Here is a 22,987-nt window from a genome sequence, read left to right as displayed (position 1 = left end):
TTGTTGTTATTGGATAGGACAGAGAAATCGAGAGAGGAGGGCAAGACAGGAAAGGGGAGAGAAAGACAGACACCTGCAGACCTGCTTCACCGCCTGTGATGTGACCCCCCTGCAGGTGGGGAGCCGGGGGCCTGTTGAACCCGGATCCTTACGCTGCTGTTTGTGCTTTGCACCATGTGCGCTTATCCTCACCCCTCTGCACTACTGCTTGACCCCATTTTTATTTTATTCTCACCATTTTGGATCAACTTTTCTATTTTTTATTTTTTTTTAAGAAAAAAACCTTTTTTCCTCTGAAAAAGAGAGGCAGAGAAGAGACACCTGCTGCACTGCTTCACCTCTTGTGAAGCTGCAGGTGGAGGCCAGGGGCTTGAACCCAGGTCTGTGCACTTAACCAGGTGTGCCCCCTCCCAGCCTTAGGATCAACTTTTCTAGATAGACTGAGATAGACAGAGGGAGAGACATCACAGCCCCAAAGCTTCCCTGTATATGGTGTAGGCCAAACTTGAACCTGGGTCTCGCACACAGCAAAGCAAATATCTTTTGAGGTGAGCTAGTTTCCCTGTCTGACTCTTGAGTTTTGAGGAGACTGTGCTTTATCCTCCTCTAAGGTTTACAACAGATTCAGGGTCATTTGCATTTTTCCACTGTCTGACTGGAGAGTGAGACTCAGATTCTGAGCTCTCCTTCCTCATGGCCCACTGCATTTCTGTCATGGTGTGACTAGCTGTTTGTGGGGGTTGGAGACCACCTTGTCATCGGACAGCTGTGTGGACCTGAAGAGGCAGGTATTTACTTTTCTTTTTTCCTCTAGCTATCTCTTCATCTCCATTCGTGCAACTCTCACGTCTTTTTCAAAGGCTAACTCTTTTGAAAGGATAAAATTACGTAGTTTTCATGACATTATTGAGACAAAGAGGTTTGTGAAAGTAAGGACAGTCAAAAGAAACTGAGTTGACTTTCCCTGAGTCCCTGTAGCCAGTCCTGGGAAAATTTCATCATAGTTCGGGCAGAAAACATCATTTAAAAATTCAAACCCAGTCTTTTTAAAGTTTGACGGGCCTCCGAATTATTCGTGACTCTCTTTATATTGACTTCTGTTGCCTAGGTTTTTACCTTTTCAATTACTAGTACTGTTTACCCTTGTTCTTGAAAAGCAAAATTAAAAAATTAGAAAGCATTATTTCCTTGTGGCACTTTGTCTTTATTACAGCTGTTTTTGCTTCATTCCTACTCCCCCCCTCCAAAATAGTTATTATTTTCTGCTATCATTTCAGTTGTACCAGCATCCTTAAGCTTAAGGCTGTTTCAAGAGAGGTTATCACTTTAGAATTAGAATGAGAAAAAAAAAAAAAAAAACCTTTCAACAATTCTCATGCTTGTAGAATTTGTTGTCATTTTTAACATTGCTAAATTGTTCTCATTGTATTTTTTTTTTTTTATCTCTGTCAGAGTATTGCTCTCGAAGCAACACAGGTGGGGAGTTTAGGATTCCTAATTTCATGATTTCTCTTCCTCATCCTCACAGTCTGTTGGCTTCCTTTGACATTCTCTGTGTTTCAACCCTGGAATTTCCCTCATCAGTCCTAGAGGTCAGAGCACACTTTAGATGCATCAACTGGAAGGAGAAATGGGTTATAGTCCAAGGTTAATTTGTCTTGGACAAGGCAGGTCTCTTTCTGTTTGCCTCATGCAAGAAAGGCCGCAGGCCTTTGAAATGCATCTCCAGCTCCCCTTCCTGGAAGCAGATGAGTGACCAGGTGGCTCCATCATCAGCTTCTTTGGGATTGTCTTTATGGCGACAGCCTGCTGTCTGTCCACTGCCACAGATTGGTTGTGGTGGGGACGTTGACAGCTCAACACTTTGGTCTGCTCCACATGGTGGTCTGATGGCCTGCTGCTGGGCTCTGTGGGATTAAGTCTTTGTTAGACCTGACTGTAGTTCACTGACTTCTCCCTCTGCAGCCTGTGGCAATCCTTTCCCTTCCCTAAGGATTTCATATCAGTTCTTCCCAGTGACTGTTTGTTAACCCAACTTAACAGAGACTGATTTGGGCCCATCCAGCCAGAACTTTCTAGGCTCTTTTCTGTGAAGGCTCTGTTCATGAGGACTGAAGCTGATTGGTCATGAGGAACCCGAGTTCTTTCATATTTTTCTCTATTCACTAGTCTTTACTAATAGGGATCAAATGAATGGAAATGTTGAGTATCACAGCTGGGTTTATAATTTTTTGTTCAGCTAAGTTCCTAAAAGTGAGTCAGTTTTAAACAGTGTAAATGTGTCACTATAATGATTTTTATTTTTATTTCTTTTATTCTTTGGCCACCAGGGCTTCACTGGAGCTTTGCCTCTGTGGGATTCATTCCACCAGTCCTGTTTGCCCCCTCCCCACCAAAGAAAGGGTGAAACACACACACACACACGCATACACACACGCACACACACACACCACACACGGAGAGAGCAAGGGAGAGGGAGAGGGAGAGGGAGAGGGAGAGGGAGGGAGGGAGGGTAGGAGAAATACCACGGCACCACTTCACTGCTTGTGAAGCCTCTGCTTTGCATGGTGCTCACGTATGGTGGTCAGGGCCTTGAAACTTGATTCTCTTGCATGGTAACATGCGCTGTCTACCAGATGAGCTATCTCCCAGCCCATCATGATTTTAAAGACTATTTTTAAAATTTTGGATATAGACAAAGACAGATTGAAAGGGAAGAAGGAGATAGAGAGGGAGAGAGACACACACCTGCAGCACTGTTTCCACTCTTGAAGCTTTCCTCCTATAGGTGCGCACTGTGGACTTGAGCCCGGTCCTTGCGCACTTTAACATGTGTACTCTACCTGGTGTGCCTGGTCCCCAGTAATGATCTTTAATTGAGTTGTCTGAGCTCTTTGGGGTTGTGGACTTTGGGTGGTTGCAGGTCTCTCAAGCCTCCTGAAAAGAGTGGCGTTGAGTTGTGTAAGGATCCCGGTTCGAGCCCCTGGCTCTCCACCTGCAGGCGGGGGGTCGCTTCACAGGTGGTGAAGCAGGTCTGCAGGTGTCTGTCTTTCTCTCCCTCTCTGTCTTCCCCTCCTCTCTCGATTTCTGTCTGTCCTATCCAACAACAATGGCAGCAATAACAGCAACAATAATAACAACAACGATCAACAACAAGGGTAACAAAAGGGGGAAAAATGGCCTCCAGGAGCAGTGCATGCACTGAGCCCCAGCAATAACCCTGGAGGCAAATAAATAAATAAATAAATAAATAAAATAAAATAAAATAAACAGACTGTGTTCAAGACCGTAATCCCCACCTGCAGGGGGGAAGCTTCGCAAATGGTGCAGCTTCACAAGTGCTGCAGGCCTCTCTCTCTTTCTCTTCTCTATCTTCCCTTCCCCATCAATTCCTCTCTGTCCAATCAAATGAAACAAACAGACAAAGAGACACTGAAGAGACAGTGGCGCCATGAGCCTTTGGTGAAGGCGGGCTGGGTGTCTTCCCTGGCTTGGCTGAGGTCCTCTGTTAGGATAACACTCTTCTCACCACGGAGTTTGTTTTCATCTGGAGAGCATGCGCTATCCTTTTGTTTCAAACCTTGCTTTTCTTCCTTTGCGCCCGCTGTACAAGCAGCATGGACATGCAATAATGTCACAGCCAGGTCCCGCTAGTTCTCCCAAGGAAAGCTTGATGAAAAATTAATGCCCAGCAGTGGTGATTGACTGCATATATGTGTAGTCAGTTTTAACAGTGATCTGCTTCAGTGGATGCTCGTATGAAGGCTCGTCCTTGGTAGGACGTATGAAATCCTTAGTATACCCCCTGCCTGGTATAACACCTTCCGCAGTGAATGTCTAGGTACTGCTCAGAGCTGGTTGTGTTACTTCTCAGAGCTGCCTAATCCTGCCCTTAAATGGTAAGTGTTTAGGAAATGGAGAGTGAATCCCTCAGAGACTCAAAAGTCAGGGAAATGAAATGTACTTAGCTCTTTTTTTTTTTTAATGTTTTATTTATTTGCTTACTTTGGATAGAGACAGCGAAATTGACAGGAAAGGGGCAGAAGTTAGAGGGAGAGAGAGAGAGATAGAAAGACAGAGACAGAGAAACCTACAGCACTCCTTCGCCCCTGCAGTTGGGGACCAGAGGCTTGAACTTGGGTCTTGCTCACTGTAACATGTGTGTTCTACTGGCTGAAGCCCTGCCTGGCCTGTGTGTTCCTCACTGGCTTGTGCAGGCTGGCTCCCTTGTTTGTTTTCTCTGCTGTTTGTCCTCTCCATTCCTTGTGGAGTTTTGTTTGATTCTCCTTGGAAATACCAGGACTGCATATTTGTGTCTGCTCATTGAAAAAATCATTCTCCTAGTTAGCATGTACTTCGTTTAGATTAGGGTATGTATATTTATCATTCCTCTGTAGAAACAATGGATTTATTTTATTTATTTTTTTTTACTTTACTTTTTATTTTTTTCCTCCTCCAGGGTTATTGCTGGGCTCGGTGCCTGCACCATGAATCCACCGCTCCTGGAGGCCATTTTTTTCCCCCTTTTGTTGCCATTGTTGTAGCTTCGTTGTGGTTATTATTATTGCCCTTGTTGACACAATTCGTTGTTGGATAGGACAGAGAGAAATGGAGAAAGGAGGAGAAGACAGAGAAGGGGAGAGAAAGATAGACACCTGCAAACCTGCTTCACCGCCTGTGAAGCGACTCCCCTGCAGGTGGGGAGCCAGAGGGCTCGAACCGGGAACCTTACGCAGGTCCCTGCGCTTTGCGCCACATGCGCTTAACCCACTGCGCCACCGCCCGACCCCCATTTATTTTTAATTACTACTAGTGTTATTGCTGGGGTTAAGTGTTGGTGAGATGAATCCAGTGCTCATATTGGCCATTTTGTTCCTTTTATTTGATAGGACAGAGAGAAATTAAGAGGGGAGGGCAGACAGATAAGGAAAGAGAGACCTCCCTGAGCAGGTGAGCAGACGGTCTCAGCAGTGTGTCCTGGAGCCCCACCTCCCCAGAGCCCTGCCCCACTAGGGAGAGGTAGAAACAGGCTGGGGGTGTGGATCCATCTGCCAACACCCACGTCCAGTGGAAAAGCAATTACAGAAGCCAGGCCTCTCTACTTTCTGCACCCCAACAATAATTTTGATCCATACTCCCAGATGGGTAAAGAAGAGGAGAAGTAAATCAGAGGGCTCTCTGTACCTCTCTTCCACCTTGTTTTTATGCCATCAATGAAAGGAAAGAGAATCTGGAAAACACCAGAGGAAGCTGGGCATGGCTTCACCTGAAACCGAGAGAAGAAGGGAAAAAGGAAAGGCCCTTGTCAGGGTAGTAATAGGTGCAGGGTGAATCAAAAAGGAACTAAAAGCAGGAGTCTGGTGGTAGTGCAGTGGGTTAAGCTCCCCACCTGCAGGGGCGTCGCTTCACAGGCGGTGAAGCAGGTTTGCAGGTGTCTTTCTTTCTCTTCCCCTCTCTGTCTTCCCCTCCTCTCTCCATTTCTCTCTGTCCTAGCCAATAATAACAACAATAATAATAACCACAACGTTAAACAACAAGGGCAACTAAAGGGGGAAAAAAAAAGTGGGAGTTGAGCGGTAGCACAACAGATTAAGCGCAGGTGGCCCGAAGCGCAAGGACCCTGGTAAGGATCCCGGTTCAAGCCCCCGGCTCCCCACCTGCAGGGGAGTCACTTCACAGGCGGTGAAGCAGGTCTGCAGGTGTCTGTCTTTCTCTCCCCCTCTCTGTCTTCCCCTCCTCTCTGCATTTCTCTCTGTCCTATCCAACAACAAATAGTGTCAACAATGGCAATGATAATAACCAGAACAAGGTTACAACAAGGGCAACAAAAGGGGGAAAAATGGCCTCCAGGAGCGGCGGATTCATGGTGCAGGCACCGAGCCCAGCAATAACCCTGGAGGGGAAAAAAAAAAAAGAAAAAATGGGAAAACTATAAATAAATATAGGAAGGTAGTAATAGATAGTTACATTGGTGACCATGGGCATAGGAGAATTACAGCAGTTTCCAATGCAGGGGATGGGACACGCAACTCTGATGGTGGGAACTGTATGAAACTATACCCCTGTTGTCTTACAGTCTGGCAAATCAGTATTACATTACACATTAAAAGGAGAGAGAGAGAGAGAGAGAGAGAGAGAGAAAGACACCTGCAGCAGCGCTTCACAGCTTGAGGTGCCATGTCCTGTAGGTGGGGCTCAGGGACTTGAACCCCAGGCTTCGCGTTTGGCTCTGTGCGCTCATCCAGTTGCACGGCCACACATTTTTGACTCTTTTTCAAAAAATTGTTTTAAATATTTATTTATTGATTCCCTTTTTGTTGCCCTTGTTGTTTTATTGTTGTAGTTATTATTGCTGTTATTGATGTCATTGTTGTTGGATAGGACAGAGAGAAATGGAGAGAGGAGGGGAAGGCAGAGAGGGGGAGAGAACCTGCTTCATCTTTAATTATGAAAAGATGCCATTTTTGCCTATGAAAATTAGTAGAACTGCGTGTCTCCCCAGGATTTCGCCCCAATTTTCCCCTTGCCAGGTGGCTGCAGGACTGTGACGGGTGATGGATTTTGTTTTCACAGGTCTTGGAACTGCACAAATTGTTTTTCATATTGGAAAGGACATGCCCAGTTTCTCGCCCATTTTAAGATTTATTGCCTCCCCCTAACCCACTGCAAATTAATTTGTTCGCTATTTATTTCACTCAGGATGTAGTAATTGGTATCATTAGCTGAAGGGCAAATTTGGTCACAATAAAGGATCGACTGCCTTTTAACCCAGTTTTCATTTGGCATTGTTGCAGGGTTGGACATCAGATGGGTGGACTGCTACTTCCCTTTTACTCATCCTTCCTTCGAAATGGAGATCAACTTCCATGGAGAATGGCTCGAAGTTCTGGGCTGTGGCGTGATGGAGCAACAGCTGGTAAATTCAGGTAGAAAAGCAGCCAACCAAATTCTTTTGTGTCTTCTCTCCCTTAAGTTTTCTTAAAAACCACTCTCCTTCCGCCACTGCCCTTGCACATTCACTGACACACACACAGCCGTGATATCCTCCCAGTCATGCGTCCATTTGCTGCTGCATCTCTGTACTCTTTTGAGGACGTCTTCCCCCTTCTGTCCTGTCCTTGCCCTCCAGGCTCACCCCTGCCTCTGAACTCTGGAAGAATTCCAACTCTCACTTGTACTTTTTCAAAGCCTTCTTTGTTTTTTTGTCGGAGACAATCTTTGCCAGCACTGAGCTGTGGATTTGTGCCTCGTGTGTGCTCTTTTGTTGTTTGGTGTCAGACAGCCACGTCTGATGCCAGTTACGGAGTGCAGTTGCTTTCAGAACTACTTAAGGACGACGTCAGTGCATAAGATGTCCCCCTCCCCCCACTGCATTTAAAGTAATGCCCTCAATTCAGCACTTTTCTCTTGAAAGCGATAAAACTCAATATTGGGCTACTTAGACCTGTCACCGCCCTGCTGTTGGCACCTTCCCTGTTGGCAGTGCCACCTGGTTGAGAGTAAATGGGAAACCAAGTCTCTGATCCTCCCAGCTCTTCTGCAGGGCCACTGGTTAATTAAAGCAAGACTATCCTGAAATTTCTGAGTGGTGCATTTTTTTGGGGGGGGGAAATAAGCCACTGTAAATTTAATTTAACAAATACCATTTCAGAATGTAATTGCTCAGTGGGAAGTCAGTTTGGGTGGCATCTGAGCAGAGGCTCAGTGCAAAAGCAGCAGTGCGGGGCACTGGGTGAGGACTGTGCCCTCATTCTGACTGTCAGAGCACATCAGCTGTGAGCCAGCCAGTCAGGGCTGACTGCTGGTGATGGCAACAGAATGAAGAACAGTCCCACTTGGTGATTAAAAAATGTGGATGGGGTCGGGTGGTAGTGCACTGGCATAAGTGCACATAGTACGAAGTGCAAGTACCCACTCAAGGATTCCGGTTCGAGCCCCCGGCTCCCCACCTGCAGGGAGGTGGCTTCACAAGTGGTGAAGCAGGTCTGCAGGTGTCTGTTTTTTTTCTCCCCCTCTCCCCTTTTCTTTCCTCTCTCCCTCTCTTTATCTTCCCCTCCCCTCTCAATTTCTCTCTGTCCTATCATAAAAGAAAAAAAAAATGGCCTGTAGTTGCAGGCACTGAGCCTCAGTGATGACACTGGAGACAAAAAAAGGAAGGAGAAGAAATGTGGACAAGGGCCAGGTGGAGACACATTGGCTGCACTCCCTGGTCCCACCTGTGGGGCGAGAGGTGGCGGTGAGAGGGAGCTTCACAAGTGGGGAAACAGTGCTGCAGGTGTCTCTCATTCTCTTTCTCTCGCTGTCTTTCCCTCCCATCTCATTTTATTTCTGTGTCTACTCAATTAAAAAACATGTGTGGATGTTTCATTTCACTGGGGGGGGGGTGGACGCAACAGGACACAGTCCTTTGGTGGTAGGAATGGTGTTGATGTACACTCCTATTAACTTGTAGTCTCATAAACCTATAAATTATATAAAAAATGTGAACATAACATTGATCAGGTTCATGGGGAGTGAGACCGAAGGGATGAGGTGGCAGGGCAGCGAGGGAGTCTGTGACTTCTGCCTGCAGGCGGACTTGATCTTTCATTCTTACTCTTTCATAAGTGTGCAGCTCTAAGGCGTTGTGTTCAGGGGGGCTGCCACGGCCACTGTGGTCAGCTTTCTCAGCCTTTCGACTTAAAGGGAAAGATAGGAGGAGAGAGAGAGAGAGTGGAAGGAGGAGCATCACCTTATCCCTTTACCCCACATGGAGCCTCCTCTGGTCCTGTCCTGTTCCCATGTAGTCTTGAGCTTGAACCGGGCCCTTGCACTCGGTAAGGTGTGCATGCGCTCCCAAGTGGGCCTTCTCCTGGGCCCTGCCATACGACTCTTAACAACTTCCATCTATGGGGCCTGAGCTCCTTGAGCTCCTAGATTCTCTGCCTCATGCTGGGAAATCCCAGATCTGTCCCTGATGCCTCTCACATTTTTTTTTTTCCTTTCTTTGATGTTTCAAGATCTGTTCTAGTGAAGAGGGCACACAGAGATTGCAAGTGAAGGCCTGAGCCTAGAAGTTGTAAGACCGAGACTTGAGGTACTTGTCCCACTCTGATGACAGCTGGCTGTGTGCCTTCCGGCAGTGCATGTGGCAGGCTGCTGGGAACGAGGGCAGTGCCCTCAGCATTTCATTCTGAGACTTAATGGAGTTGAGGCAGGTAAAGCAGACATATAAAGGTGAAGATTGGGCTCATAGCAGGCATTCCATCAAAAACCATTACTAATTTTAAAAAAAGGGGTTTTGTTTTTCTTCCCCTAATGGTTAGAGCATTTATAAGCAGAAAGCTTCCTTAATAGAAAGTGTTTAAATAGAGACTTTCCCACAGGCCTAGAAATGATACCTGGCTGGATAGGTAGCATAATGGTTTTGCAAGAATTTCATGCCTGAAGCTCTGAGGTCCTGTTTAGTCCCCAGCACTACCAGTCTCTCTCCCTCTTCCTCTCCCTCCCCCCTCTCTCCTCTTTCTTTCTATCTCACTCATTAAAAATAAACAAAATATTAAATGATCTTGAACTAGTTGGAACTAAGTCGCATCTTTGCTTTTAGTCATCTCCATCACCCCTGGCTATAGAATAAGTGGTTGATTTTAAAGGGAAAAAAGAAAATTCAGAGGAATACATAACAGGAAAGCCTGCCTCCCAGAACATCTTAGAAAATGTAAAAATACTGTGAGTGAAATGCAAGATTCTCTTCTTGAGTAGGAGTCAAACTCAAATACTTCTAAGTTTTTGGATTTTTTTTTTCCTGTTGTTGTTTTCTTTAAGAAAACAGACATAACAGAATTCTAGGCTTTCTTCCATAACAGCATGATGTCAGGGGCCCAGAACTAAGAAAGGAAATCAGTGCTTATCAGCTCACATATCACTTGTCACTTGGAATTGTGCTCCCTTGTACGTTTTCCAATATCCATGATGAGATTTTACCAGGTTTATTCATGCAGTAATTGGCTGAAATAGGTTTCCAAGACATCAGGGCACATTAATGAGACTGCTTTTCTCCAGTTAGATCATCCATGCCAAGTAGTCTTAAAGGAGTGGCAATGCAAAACAAAAGGAAGTTAAGGAAAGAGAGGAGGGACCTTTCATGCAAGTGTTTTCAGTAAGTTCACAGAGTACAGTGTGCTTCAGTTGTTGAGAGTCTGCACACAGGAAATGTACGTGACGTATCCTGCCACAGAGAAACACTAGAGGGAGAAGAGGTAATTGCATAAAGAAATTCTATGTGACCTTTGCTATTTGAATGCAGGAGTTCTGCCACAAGTCCACATTTTGCTCTTAGACTCAAATACATTTTGATATTGCTGGATAATGTTTGCTCTTGTCACCTGCGAAGGTTCCTAGTTTGGGAGCCTTGATGATTTTTGAGGTGACTAGCAGTTCATTTCACATGGATTCTTCTGTTAACATAAACATAGGCTGGAGGATTGAAGCCAAAAGAAACAAAGTAAGCTCCTTTTGTTCCCTCATTGACTGTCACCCCTAAGGAAAGACTCAGCCACTCTGTCTGTCACGTGTGCAATTAGATTGCTAATTTGAAAAGGCAGTGAAGTCTTTGCTCTTATACCTCCAAGCTGATGATTACTTTTTTTTATGGGGCAAAGTTTGTTTTGTTTTTGTTTTTCTCCCCAGAGAAGTGACAGAATTTTACTGCAGAGACAAGAGATAGCTCATGTGACAGAGAGCACCGATGTCACCGTGCGTGAGGACCCAGACCCAAACTACTCCCTGCCACATGGGGGCACCCTGCCATGAAGAAGCTTCACAAGCCATGGAGTGGTCCTGTGGCATCTCCCCTGACTCACTCTGTCTTTTTTCTCACTCTGTGTTTCCCACCTTCCCTGGCAGCAATAAGAGGGGGAAAAAAAAACCAAAAACACAACTCTACTCCATTTCTTTTTCCTTAAGTTGTAATGGGTGCCCTGGCTTTCAGATTTCTGAGATTAAGTCATTGTGTTGTCTGTTATCAGGATGATTTGACTGATTTTTCCTTGAGGAGATGTTCTGAGGACAATACTCAGTCTAGACTCCAAACACTACACTTATTTCCCCTTGTGCAGACTCAGGCTACTGATGTCTTTTCAGTCAGGAACCAGCAGCATGGACATCTAAAGCCATCACTGAGGTGACTGTGTCCCACAGGTCAGGAGGCACTAACCTTTCATTGAGACCCTCGAGAAGCTGGAAGATTGTTCATAGGCTAGGGGAGAGGAAAGGCTTGGCGATGGAAAAATAACTTTTAACAAATGAAATCTCTTGCTTTAGCTCTTTATCAAAATTCCAAAATTGTCTCTCTCAGGAAAACCCCATGAATACACACAGTTTCTAGCTTAAAACACATTTTTGTGTTTGTCAAATTGTCTCTTGAATTACTGCAGCACATGGGTGGTGCTATGTTGTTATAGTGTCTCTGCCAACTGGTTCTCTGTCTCTCTCTTTGTCTGAATGAAAAGTAACCCAGAATGGTAAGGACCAACTATACAAAATAGGTCAATAAAATGTCACTTGGAGATGTTGTCAAGGCTACCTTCACCTGATCTCAACATGGCAGCCTGTCGTGGCAAAACAAAACTAACCCTCAGTGCTGGCCATTTGGTTTCTCATTGGGTGGAGACTAGTTAAATTCACTCCCTGGAAAAGATGGCCAGAAATCTCATTACCCGGTATGGAAAGGATGACAGAAGGGAGAATACAAACTGAACTAGTTGTAGAAATATACTGCAATGTTAGTCAAACTGCTGTAACTTATAATAGAGGGGTTGGGGATTCAGAACTCTGGTGGTGGGAATGGCATGGAAGTGTACCCCTGTAGAGAAGTAATTTTAGAAATCAACATTAAATCACTAATAAATAAAAAAAAGAAAAACATGCAAAGAAAATGTGCTTTAGCTTTGCTTTTACAAGTAGCACATGCAGACATAACAATAAATGATCACACTGCCATGTACGTGCTTGAAACAGAGGTCCAGTGGGCAGGAAGAGGAGGTGGTCGGGACTGGAGAAGACTGTGCCAGGGCCTTGTTCTGGTGACATGCAGGATGGAATATTACTGAGATGGGCATTTGAAATTTAGTACATTGGCTCCTGTTTGCAAGGAATTGTACCGTTTATCTTTCTTTGGATGCCCAACTGACATCCCTAATACATCTCTTTATGAGAGTATAAATCTATTTCCATCAATTCCTTTCTTTGTCAACTGGCTCCTAAAGCTTTTCTGCATGTTCAGTGTTACTTCTCCAAACCGGTAAATCGATTAATTAAATAATTAACTTGTTGCCTCTAGGGTTATCACTGGGACCCAGTGCCTGCACTGTGAATCCACTTCTCCTGTGGTCATTTCTTTCCACTTTATTAGATAGGACAGAGAGCAATTGAGAAAGAAGGGGAAGGGAGATAGGGATAGAGGAAGATAGACACCTGTAGACCTGCTTCATCGCTTGTGAAGCAATCCCCCCTGTAGGTGGAGAGCTGGGGGCTCAAACCGGGATCCTTGTGTGGGTCCTTATGCTTCATACTATGTGTGTTTAACCTGGCACACCACCACCTGACCCCCCAAGCTGGTAAATTTATAGATGAACTGAACCAAGACTATGTATGTGCATATAGATATATGCAAGAAGACAGGCCATCCATGTACCGGGTGTTTTGTGTGTAAGGCCCAGTGCTGGACACAGGCAGATATTGCTAATTTAAGCTGTGGACTCCACATTTACAGCTCAGAGTGACGACCGGGCAAGTGTCTTAACTGGGAGAGCTTAGACTCGTATGCCTGAGAGTCCCTTCGATCCCCAGCAGAGCATGAGCTGGAGTGGTGCTCCGGCTTCTCTGTCCCTGTCTCACATGAAACTCTCTCAGCTCAGATGTATAAATGACGTGAATCTAAATAAATAAATAAACAAATAAATAAATAAAGCTCAGGGTATAGTTGGAAGATAAGACTGTATCATTATGACATGGTGACCTGCGAGCCATTCACGAGGTGGAAGTTGAGGCGTTAGCAGGAGGGAATGGTGCCTCACAGAGGAGACATTTGAACTGGACCTTAGACACGGGCTCTCACACGTGTCTTGCCATTGCTGGTTCAAAATGTTTGGCTACAGGCCGGGAGACGGTTCACCAGGCGAAGTGCATGCCTTATCATGCACGAGATCTTGGTTTAGATCCCATTTTAGTTTTGCTCTGTGTATTGTTGAAGGGAAGTTCATAGGGGCTGGGCAGTGGTGCCTCTGGTAGAGCGCACACATTCCAGTGTACAAGGACCCAGGTTCAAGCCCCTGGTCCCCACCTGCTGGGGGAACCCTAATGAGCAGTGAAACAGTGTTATAGGTGTCTCTGTTTTTGTCTCTGTCTCTCTCCCTCTCTCTATCTCTCCCTTCTCTTAATTTTGCTCTGTCTCTTTCCAAAATAAATGAAATATGAAAAAAAAAATCTTAACTATCCCCTGCCTTTATAATTTAGCAAATGGAATCACCACATATCCTTTTGTGACTTTCTGTTTTGTCTCTCAATAGTGTTGCCTGTTAATCTGTGGAATTATGTGTGGTGTTGTCAGCTTGTTCTCGGATGCTAAAACTCTAATTGATGAACTTTTGCCATAGAATTTTTCCATCCTTGAATGGACATTTGATTGTTTCCACATGTTTTGTTTTTGTATTTATTTATTTATTTATTTGCTACTGAAAGTGCTGCTTCTCTGTATCCTTGTACGTCCTTTGTGCGTTGCCGAATGAGCTACAATGGTGACGGACTCTGGAGCCTTACTGGACGCTAAAGCGTGGGCAGTGGAGTCACCACAGCAGTGCTTACAAGCATCTTTAGCTTCACTGGATGTCTCCCAATCATTTCCCCATGTCATTGGCTGGACTGACTGCCTTGACCCTCTGTGTGAAAGCTCGCGCTGTTCCACAGCCTCTCCTACGCTTGGCCTGCTGACTTATATGTTGGTCTGTTGAGTTCCAGTAGTATCTCACTATGGTCTGTTTGCATTTACCTTATTACCCTTAAGGTGAGCATATTTTCACATAGATTAATTTTATTTATTTATTTATTTATTTATCCTTTTCGTTGCCCTTGTTGTTTAACATTGTTGTGGTTATTAATGTCGTTGTTGTTGGATAGGACAGAGAGAAATGGAGAGAGGAGGGGAAGACAGAGAGGAGGAGAGAAAGACAGACACCTGCAGACCTGCTTCACCGCTTGTGAAGCGACTCCCCTGCAGGTGGGGAGCCGGGGCCTCGAAATGGGGTCCTTAAGCAGGTCCTGGCGATTTGCGCCACGTGCGCTTAACCCGCTGCGCCACCGCCCGACTCCCATAGATTAACTTTTGGACACAAAGTTTCTTTTTTGCCTGTAGGACAGGATTCATTTTTCTCTTTATCTTCTTTTAATTTTTAAAAAAAAATTTAAAAAATATTTATTCCCTTTTGTTGCCCTTGTTGTTTTATTGTTGTAGTTATTATAGTTGTTGTTATTGAAAAGGACAGAGAGGAATGGAGAGAGGAGGGGAAGACAGAGAGAGAGAGAGAGAAAGACAGACACCTGCAGACCTGCTTCACCGCCTGTGATGCGACTCCCCTGTAGGTGGGGACCCGGGGGCTCAAACTGGGATCCTTCTTCTGGTCCTTGCGCTTTGCGCCACCTGCGCTTAACCCGCTGTGCTACCGCCCAACTCCCTTCCCCCCCCTTTTTTTTTTTAATTTTTATAACCACTAGGGTAATTGATGGGGCTTGGTGCCAGCACTACGAATCCACTTCTCCTGGTGTTCATTTGCTCTTCCTTTCCTCCTCCCTCCTTCCCTCCCCTCCCTTCCTTCTTATATTATTTGATAGGACAGAGAGAAATTGAGAGAGGAGGGAGAGAGAGAGACACCTGCAGACTGGCTTTACCTCTTGTGAAACTTCTTCACTGCAGGTGGGGAGTGGGGACTTGAACTAGGGTCCTTGTGCATGACTGGGTGTGCCACGGCTGAACTCCCTCTAGTTTTAATATGTAGGAACTCATCTTCGATTTGCAATATGCATCATTTGTCATTTTTATGGTTTACAACCATACTCTCCAAGTTTGTCACTTTTCTTTCTTTTTTTTAAAAAAAGGTTCTTTCACATTCTTTGTTGAGTAGCTCTAGTTTTCTTTATTTCCTTGTCGAGGAACATCACCAGGGATGTGAGTAGGTACACATTGACAGGCTCCATGAAGACAACCCTTCTGCTTGTCAGACTTGGTTCTGGTAGTTAAGCCTCCGATGCTACTGCTCTATCATTAATATTTCCTGGCATGGGGAACAGGAATATTTAATGACTTTCAAACGTCTGCATTCTTTCTCCTAATGTTCTGTCACGTTTGGTACCCTCTCTGTGATAGCTTTCCTTGGCAGGGAAGGCTGCTCTAAGTTGTTTGACTAGAAAATGTAGCTGGGAACTTGCTTGGGGATCCATTTGTACTGTTTGCTCACGATTTTATTTATTTTATTTACTTTCTAATCCATCTTGGATGTATGCCATACCTTCAGTATTTTTGTCTTTTTAAAAATTTTTTATTTAGAAATGGAAATATTGATAGGACCATAGGGTAAGAGGGGTATAATTCCACACATTCCCACCATCAAATTTTTGATAAAGGGGCCCAAATTATTAACTGGAGGAAGGAGGCTCTCTTCAGTAAATGGTGCTGGGAAAACTGGGTTGAAACATGAAGAAGAATGAAACTGAACCACTTTATCTCACCAGAAACAAAAGTCAACTCCAAATGGATCAAGGACCTGGATGTTAGACCAGAAACTATCAAATACTTAGAGGAGAACATTGGTGGAACACTTTCCCACCTAAACCTCAAGGACCTCTTTGATGATACAAACCTAATTGCAAGGAAGACTAAAACAAAAACAAGTCACTGGGACTATATGAATTTGAAGAGCTTCTGCACAACCAAAGAAACCATCACTCAAACAAAGAGACCCCTCAGAGAATGGCAGAAAAGCCTCACATGCCACACATCCGACAAGAGGCTAATAACCAAAATATATAAAGAGTTCTCCATACTTAGCAACAAAAAACCAAACGATCTCATCCGAAAAGGGGCAGAGGATATGAACAGAATATTCACTACAGAAGAGACCCAAAAGGCTAACAAATACTTTTGTCTTTTTTAAAAAATATTTTTATTATCTTTATTTATTGGATAGAGACATCCAGGACGAGGCTGTAGGAGAGACAGACCAGAGCCAGCAGCCCTGGTCCCAGGTCGTGGTGGAGTCTTGAGCAATTGCTGAGGGCCTCAGATTCTTCATATATAAGATCAGGGGCCTCTTATCCCCAGATTTTCTCCCAGCACCTATGATTTGGTTTCATAAATACAGCAGGTTTTGCTGCTGTTTTGCTTTCCACAGGAGTTTGTTGGGCATTACACCAGCTCCCCCTGCTCCATTTCTTGATGCTGTGGTCTATTTACATAATCTTTGTTTTGTCTGAGACCCGCCCTGCCTGCAGGGCATTGGTGCAGTCCCCACTGGTTAGATGGAAGCTCGCTACTTTTGTGCTCTTTCCTCCTCCCCACCCCCTATCCTACCCATTTCCTTTTCTGGCCTGCCACTTCCGCTTCGGAAGGTATAAAGGCAGTTCTTATCTGATCATATCTGATCAATAAAGGCAGCACTGCATTGCGTTCTCGCTCAGCCAAGAGTTCCTGGCTCCTGTCCCGCATCGCTGAGTAAGCAGCAGCCCAGGTTTGCTCCAGCCGAGTTCTCTTCAACCCAGAGAGCACATACCTTGGTAAAAACACCCTCAGGCTAGCCTGGCAGGAGTTATCCCTGGGACCTGTACGACTGCATTCTTCCTGTCACTCCCATCAGCCATTTTTCTTTATTTTTTATTCCCCCCTTTCCTCTAGATAAAGGGGGAGAGACAGGGGAGTGAGGCAGAGAGATTAGGAAAGACACAACAGTACAACTCCACTGCAGTGCTTTCCCCCATGCAGATCCCCCCACCCCCCGGCCAGTGCAAGCTGAGGACTCTAACCCAGGTTCCTGGGCGCAGTGATGTCTGCAGCTCCCCAGGAGAGGCCCCTGCCAGCCCCCACAGAAAATATTTTGAATGCTAATAAAACCCACTGGAAATCATGTTGTTCTCCGGAAGCTTGGAAAAACAGCATAGCAGCAGAATGCCGGTGTGTGTGGTTGGGTCATCCCTTAACGAAACTCTGAAATGCTTTTACAAAATAATGCTCCTATAGTTGAAATTATTTAAGCGATTTGTGAGCCTTGGCTTTCACGGAGCCCCAGAGCTCTGCAGGCTGGTAGCAGTGAGAGCCCCCATCGCTCTGTACTTTCTGCCCTGCAAAAAGACAATTTAGAGGGTTCGGAATTATTTATAGGACTGTCGGGATAAACACAAGCTGCCAAGTTATTTTTCCTGTGTCATTTCTTTCAAGAACTGTTTTTGTCTTTGGAGTGAGAGCTACGTATGTCTTTATGGGAGGGCCCTTTTGTGATGTCCGCGGATAAACATGAAGGAATTCCATAACGTAGACTTGATGCTGGGCTTTCTTTCTTTCTTTTTTTTTTTTTAATGAACCTGATTCAGGAATTGGTTAAATGAAGTCTTTCTCAAGCCCTGGGCATTGCTATTGGGTATGCCACGTAAGAAAATATCTGATGCTCAGACCAGGGTAGAAAAGAATACGTTGAGAAAGTCGGACCACCTTTACTTTTACTGGGGAATGTGTCTGAGCCACGGACAACTAGCCCCGTGAGGGGACAGACTGCCCTACCTTAACAGACCTCGGAGTCCCCTTATGAAAAGGTCTCTGTGGAACATGTTTGTTTCACGAGCAACACTCAAGGCAACGGTAACTGCCTGGCTTGATGTCAACAGCTAATGCATGTGTCTTTAGGGGAAGTTATACCAAATTATATCATAAGATAGTGTGTGTGTGTGTGTCTGTCTGTGCCTTCAGAGCCTTATACATGTGCAATTCCACTACTCCCAGGCAGCCTTTCTTATTCCATTTATTTCAGAGATCTGTATAGAGAGCTAGAGAGAGAGACACACACACACATGACAGCACTAGAGCTTCCTCTGGTGCTAAGGTCTTCCCGTGTGGTGTCAGAGTCTGGACCCAGGACACATGCATGTGCCAAGTAGATGAACTGGCTCCTAGCCCAGGACACCCTTAACCTTTTATCTCAGAGCACACTTTGAATAGGAAGGGAAACAGCTATAGAAATAGGCATAATTTAGAACAGAAAGCTGAGAGTTTGAACTGTTTAGCATTGGTAACCTGGAAACTAGGGGTTTATGTGCTTTGAAAGCATAGGGAAGAACTTACACACCTATTATTTGATTGTTCCCTTTATTAGATCTAGCCTCCCTTCTCTCCATCCATTTTTATTTATTTATTTTATTTATTTATTCCCTTTTGTTGCCGCCCTTATTGTTTTTTTTTTAAATTGATGTGGTTGCTGTTGGATAGGAGAGAGAGAAATGGAGAGAGGAGGGGAAGACGGAGAGGGGGAGAGAAAGACAGACACCTGCAGACCTGTTTCACCACCTGTGAAGCAACTCCCCTGTAGGTGGGGAGCCAGGGGCTCGAACCGAGATCCTTACACCGGTCCTTGCCCCCACTTTTCCTCCAGTAGAGCTCTAGGAAGTATCCGTGGCAGGCACCACGTTGTAGAAATAAAGGGGCAGCAGCGAGACTGACCCTCTGGTCCTGGGGTAACACTCGTTGGAGGAAGTAGCTTCCTGGAAACTGGGTGGGGTCTGCCAAATCTCAGAATGCTGAACTGAGCTCAGAAGGTCAAGCCAGGCTGAGGATAGGAGCCACGCAAGGTAGACAGCTTTCTCAGGTAGAGAGTAGTTCATACAGAGTTGCAGTGTGTGCAGCCTCACATGTGCTCTGGAGGCCAGTGGTGTGGATGGAGAACCGGAAGAAGCAGGGACATTGTAGCTAAGTGGAGGAGGCTAGAAATGCCCCTGGTAGTGGTGAACTAGGGATGAACTCAGAAGACAGACGCAAAGGCTTTTCAATCTTAGCTTCCCGGTAGCAATGAGCTGCCGGAAGATTCAAAGTAGGACAGTGACGAGATGAGGCATGTGTTCTGGGAACTGACATGTCTGTGGAGAGTGAGTGGACAAAGTGCAAGTTCTAAGACTGAAAGACCAGATGGGTAGCGCAGGCTTTACATGACGAGAGCAGCAGCTGAAGTTGTGGCTGGAAGGGGAGGGGAGACCAGCTGGGACTGGATCTCAGGAACCAAGACTGGGATGTGTGTACCAGTGCCAGGTCCTTGGAAAGATGAAAAGTTTGTGGAATTGCAGATTTCCATAATGTATCAACTGTTGGCATATACTCACTGTCCATTTTATGCTCACTGTTGCCACTCCTTATATTCTTTTTCTTTATTTTCTTTTTCTTTTTTTTTATTTTATCTTATTTTATTTTTTACTATTTATTTTTCCCTTTTGTTGCCCTTGTTTTTTTAATTGTTATAGTTATTGTTATTGATGTTGTCATTTTTGGATAGGACAGAGAGAAACGGAGAGAGGAGGGGAAGATAGAGAGGTGGGAGAAAAAGACACCTGTGGACCTGCTTCACTGCCTGTGAGGTGACCCCCCTGCAGGGGAAGAGCCGGGGGCTTGAATCAGAACCCTTGCACTGGTCCTTGCACTTTGCGGTATCTGCGCTTAACATGCTGTGTTACCACCCAACCCCCCCTTCTTTTTCTTTTTGAAAGATTTATTTACTGACTTGTTCATGAAGAAGTTAGGAGAGATTGAAAGAACCAGACCTCACTCTGGTATATGTGCTGCCAGGGACTGAATTCAAGGATTGCAGCACAAGGACACTTGCCTCTCACTGAGCAGACCTAGAAAGGTCTTTGTGCTTCTCCCTTTTTTTGGGCCTGGGGACTTCTGTTTGATTCATTTAATTTAAATTTTTTGGGGGAGTGGGGTAGTCCAGGTTAGGTTGCTTCTCTGCTTGTGAAATGACAGGGTATTGGAGTGATTAGTTGTGCAGTAGTCACTGGTATGTGCATTAGTGCACTTAGAGTCTTTGGTAGTATCTGATGCATGGAGTCAGCCAGTCTATCTTGCCGTTACTCTCGATCGCACTCTGTCATTTCACGAACATCTCATAAAAACTGCAGCAAAGGTGGGCGCGAGGAATAACATCATTGCAAGACTGGCCAGCTCCTCATGGGGCGCGAGCGCTTCCACACTACGATCATCCTCTCTGGCATTATGCTATTCCACTGCAGAATACTGTGCCCCAGGATGGTTCCGTAGCCCCCATGTCCACTTGGTCGATTCCAAATTATATTCCTCCATGAGGATCATTTCTGGAACCATCCGTTCCACCCCGGTTCCATGGCTGCCAGTTCTTAGCAACATCGCCCCGCCAGATATTCGTCGGGATGCGGCATCATCTAAGTTCATTTCCCACGTCTATGCTTGACCGGACCTGCCAATATACGCGGATATCTTCGCCCACCCTGTCCAACGCTTGACGTCTCGTCACCCAATCTGTTCCCCTATGCCTACACTGAACTTCTGTGTTCCAGTCTCTTGGAAACAGAGTTGGTAGTCAGCTGAGGTAAAGAACAAACACCTCATCACAGACCCCTGCAAGCGTCAACCCAGCTTTGACCTAGCACGTTATGATTGGGCCCTCCTCAATCGCTATCGAACAGGCCATGGCCGGTGCGCCGCTATGTTCCATCGCTGGGGAGCCAGAGACGACCCGAACTGCCCCTGCGGCTACAGACAGACTATGACCCACATAGTCAACGACTGCCACCTCTCCAGATTCAAAGGAGGTCTCGAAACTTTACATCAGGCTCAACCTGATGCTGTTGACTGGCTACGGAAGAAGGGCAAACACTAGAAGAAGAAGCCTTGGGGAGACCCCAGTTACAGGAAAGGGCAGAATATCAGAGGGCTGCTCATTCTGGCATCTAATAGCTACTGTCGACTGCTTCCCTTGATCTTCCTGGAGCGGTGTGCATGTCTTTTTTTTTTTTTCTTTAATTTTTATTTACTTGTTGGTCATTATGCCAGGTCCCCTGCATTGCTTGATGCTGTGGTCTATTTACATAATCACTGTTTTGTCTGAGACCTGCCCTGCCTGTAGGGTATTAGTTTAATCCCACTGGTTAGAACCTTCACAATAGCTACTATGGAACCTTTCTATGATCGAGCCCTTTTTTTTTTTTTTGCTCCACCCCCTCTCCTAGCCATTTCCTTTCCCCACTTGTCACTTCTGGTTAAAGAGATATATAAAAGGCATTGTATCTGATCAATAAAAAAGGAAATTGCATTATGTTCCTGCTCCGCCACGTGTTCTAGAGTCTCTCCGGAGGCGCTAGCCTGGCATTTACTTATTTATTATTGGCTAGAGACAGAGAGAAATTGAGAGGAAGGGGACCTAGAGAGACAGAGAGACACCTGCAGCCCTGCTCTACCACTTGTGAAGCTTCCTCCCTGCAGGTGGTATGCATGCCTTTATAGACAAGCTTGGAAGTATTAGGCCAGAAAGATGGAACTTCAGCCAACACTTGGAAGTCACTGAACTTCATCTATAACAGAATACTAACGTGCACCGTACTGAGTTGGGGTGAGGAGTCAGTGAACAAGTGCACAGAGTCTATAAAAAAGTTACAGTTGTGCACTAGATGGTCGTGAAGATGCTCTCTGCACTCACTGTACAACTTCCACTCTTCATCGAGTGTTTGAGTTGACAGTGACCTCAGATGTTCCGGCTCCCATGAAACTAGACATCAGTGTTCATCTCTGATTTGTGTAGGGGCCTTTTTAGGGGCTAAGGAAGAGTGGTTATAGCTTCATTAGATTCTCAAAGGGGCCCAGAGATCTAAAAAGTAACTAATCACTGCTCTAGTCTAATGCATATATATCACATCAGAGGAACTAGAGGGTTTAATGGGGAAAGTTTTAGGTTCTTGTGGGAGAGTCAAGCTCGGGTGTGATTTGAAGGCCCTGAATGCTTCCTGACTAATTATGCTGTCTGCCTCAAGGGCCTTGCCCAGACAGGTGTAATTTGTTAGGTGAGGATGCTTGTTATCCAGGAGGGCAAGCATCCATCAATACGTGCTGAGGAAGGGAAGGGGGGCAGGTACGTGTGTGGGAAAATAGAGACTGGGCGATCCTGGAAGATGAATGAGGCTGAACTCCTGCCCTGGAGGAGCGAATGGTCTAATGTGGGAACTCCAGGATGTCGCAGCAGGGGCAGCTGGCACATTGCACCAAGACAGTTGTCACAGCCCATGGCAGCCACGTCAGCAGCCAGTATGTTTTCTGGGGGCAAAGGAAGTCATGCCACAGGGGTTACTTCTCTTTGAGCCTGAAGAGTGCACAGACATCTGCCAGTAAGGGAGATGGCACAGGGTCTTGCGCCCTGTTCGCTTACCCCTCATCCGGACTCAGCCAGGTGCACGTTAGCATTCTCAGTTACAGATGAAGTTCTAGGGCTCAGTAACTTCAAGTGGTGGTCGAAGGTCTGTCTTTCTGGCCTGATACTGCACAGTCAATGAGGCACAAGTAATAGCCTTAGAGACTATCTGATGTGTTAACAAAAGGGATTTTCATGTGGGTTAGATCAGAGGGACCTGGAGCGGGTGGCTTGCTTGCCAAGTTAAGTGCCATGGGCGTGCTGGTGTGTGTTCAGCCACTTTGGGAAATGAGTGGGTAGCAGAGCCGCAGAAGGTGGCTTTCCACCTGCTTTGTGAACTGATTTCCTCAGGAAACCAGTTCTTCAGGGCTGTGCATTATATTGTCTTGCACTGTGTTTCGTCTGCTCATCCCTCTTTTTTTTTGTATTTCTAATTTTTAGTGTAAATAAAATATTCGTTCTTCATGATGGCAGAGGAGGACCTAGTGGGGGTTGAATGGACATGCAGAAAACTGAGAAATGTTACACATTTACAAGCTATTGTATTT

At 45.5% G+C, this 22,987-nt stretch overlaps 1 protein-coding gene across 2 annotated transcripts in view; it reads left to right on the top strand.

Annotated features, from left to right (window-relative positions):
* Positions 1-22,987, top strand: part of FARS2 (phenylalanyl-tRNA synthetase 2, mitochondrial) — a 406,538-nt gene that overhangs the window by 95,867 nt on the left and 287,684 nt on the right. For both annotated transcript variants that reach the window (XM_060188748.1, XM_060188747.1), the window contains exon 4: positions 6,795-6,926. In XM_060188748.1, the coding sequence (XP_060044731.1) occupies positions 6,795-6,926 (132 nt within the window). The remainder of the gene's footprint in view (positions 1-6,794; positions 6,927-22,987) is intronic.

Source organism: Erinaceus europaeus, chromosome 4, assembly GCF_950295315.1.
Source record: "Erinaceus europaeus chromosome 4, mEriEur2.1, whole genome shotgun sequence".
In the NCBI taxonomy this organism is placed as follows: Eukaryota; Metazoa; Chordata; class Mammalia; order Eulipotyphla; family Erinaceidae; genus Erinaceus; species Erinaceus europaeus.
The sequence above is the reverse complement of the archived record's forward strand: the minus strand, read 5'-3'. Positions and strand labels throughout refer to the sequence as shown.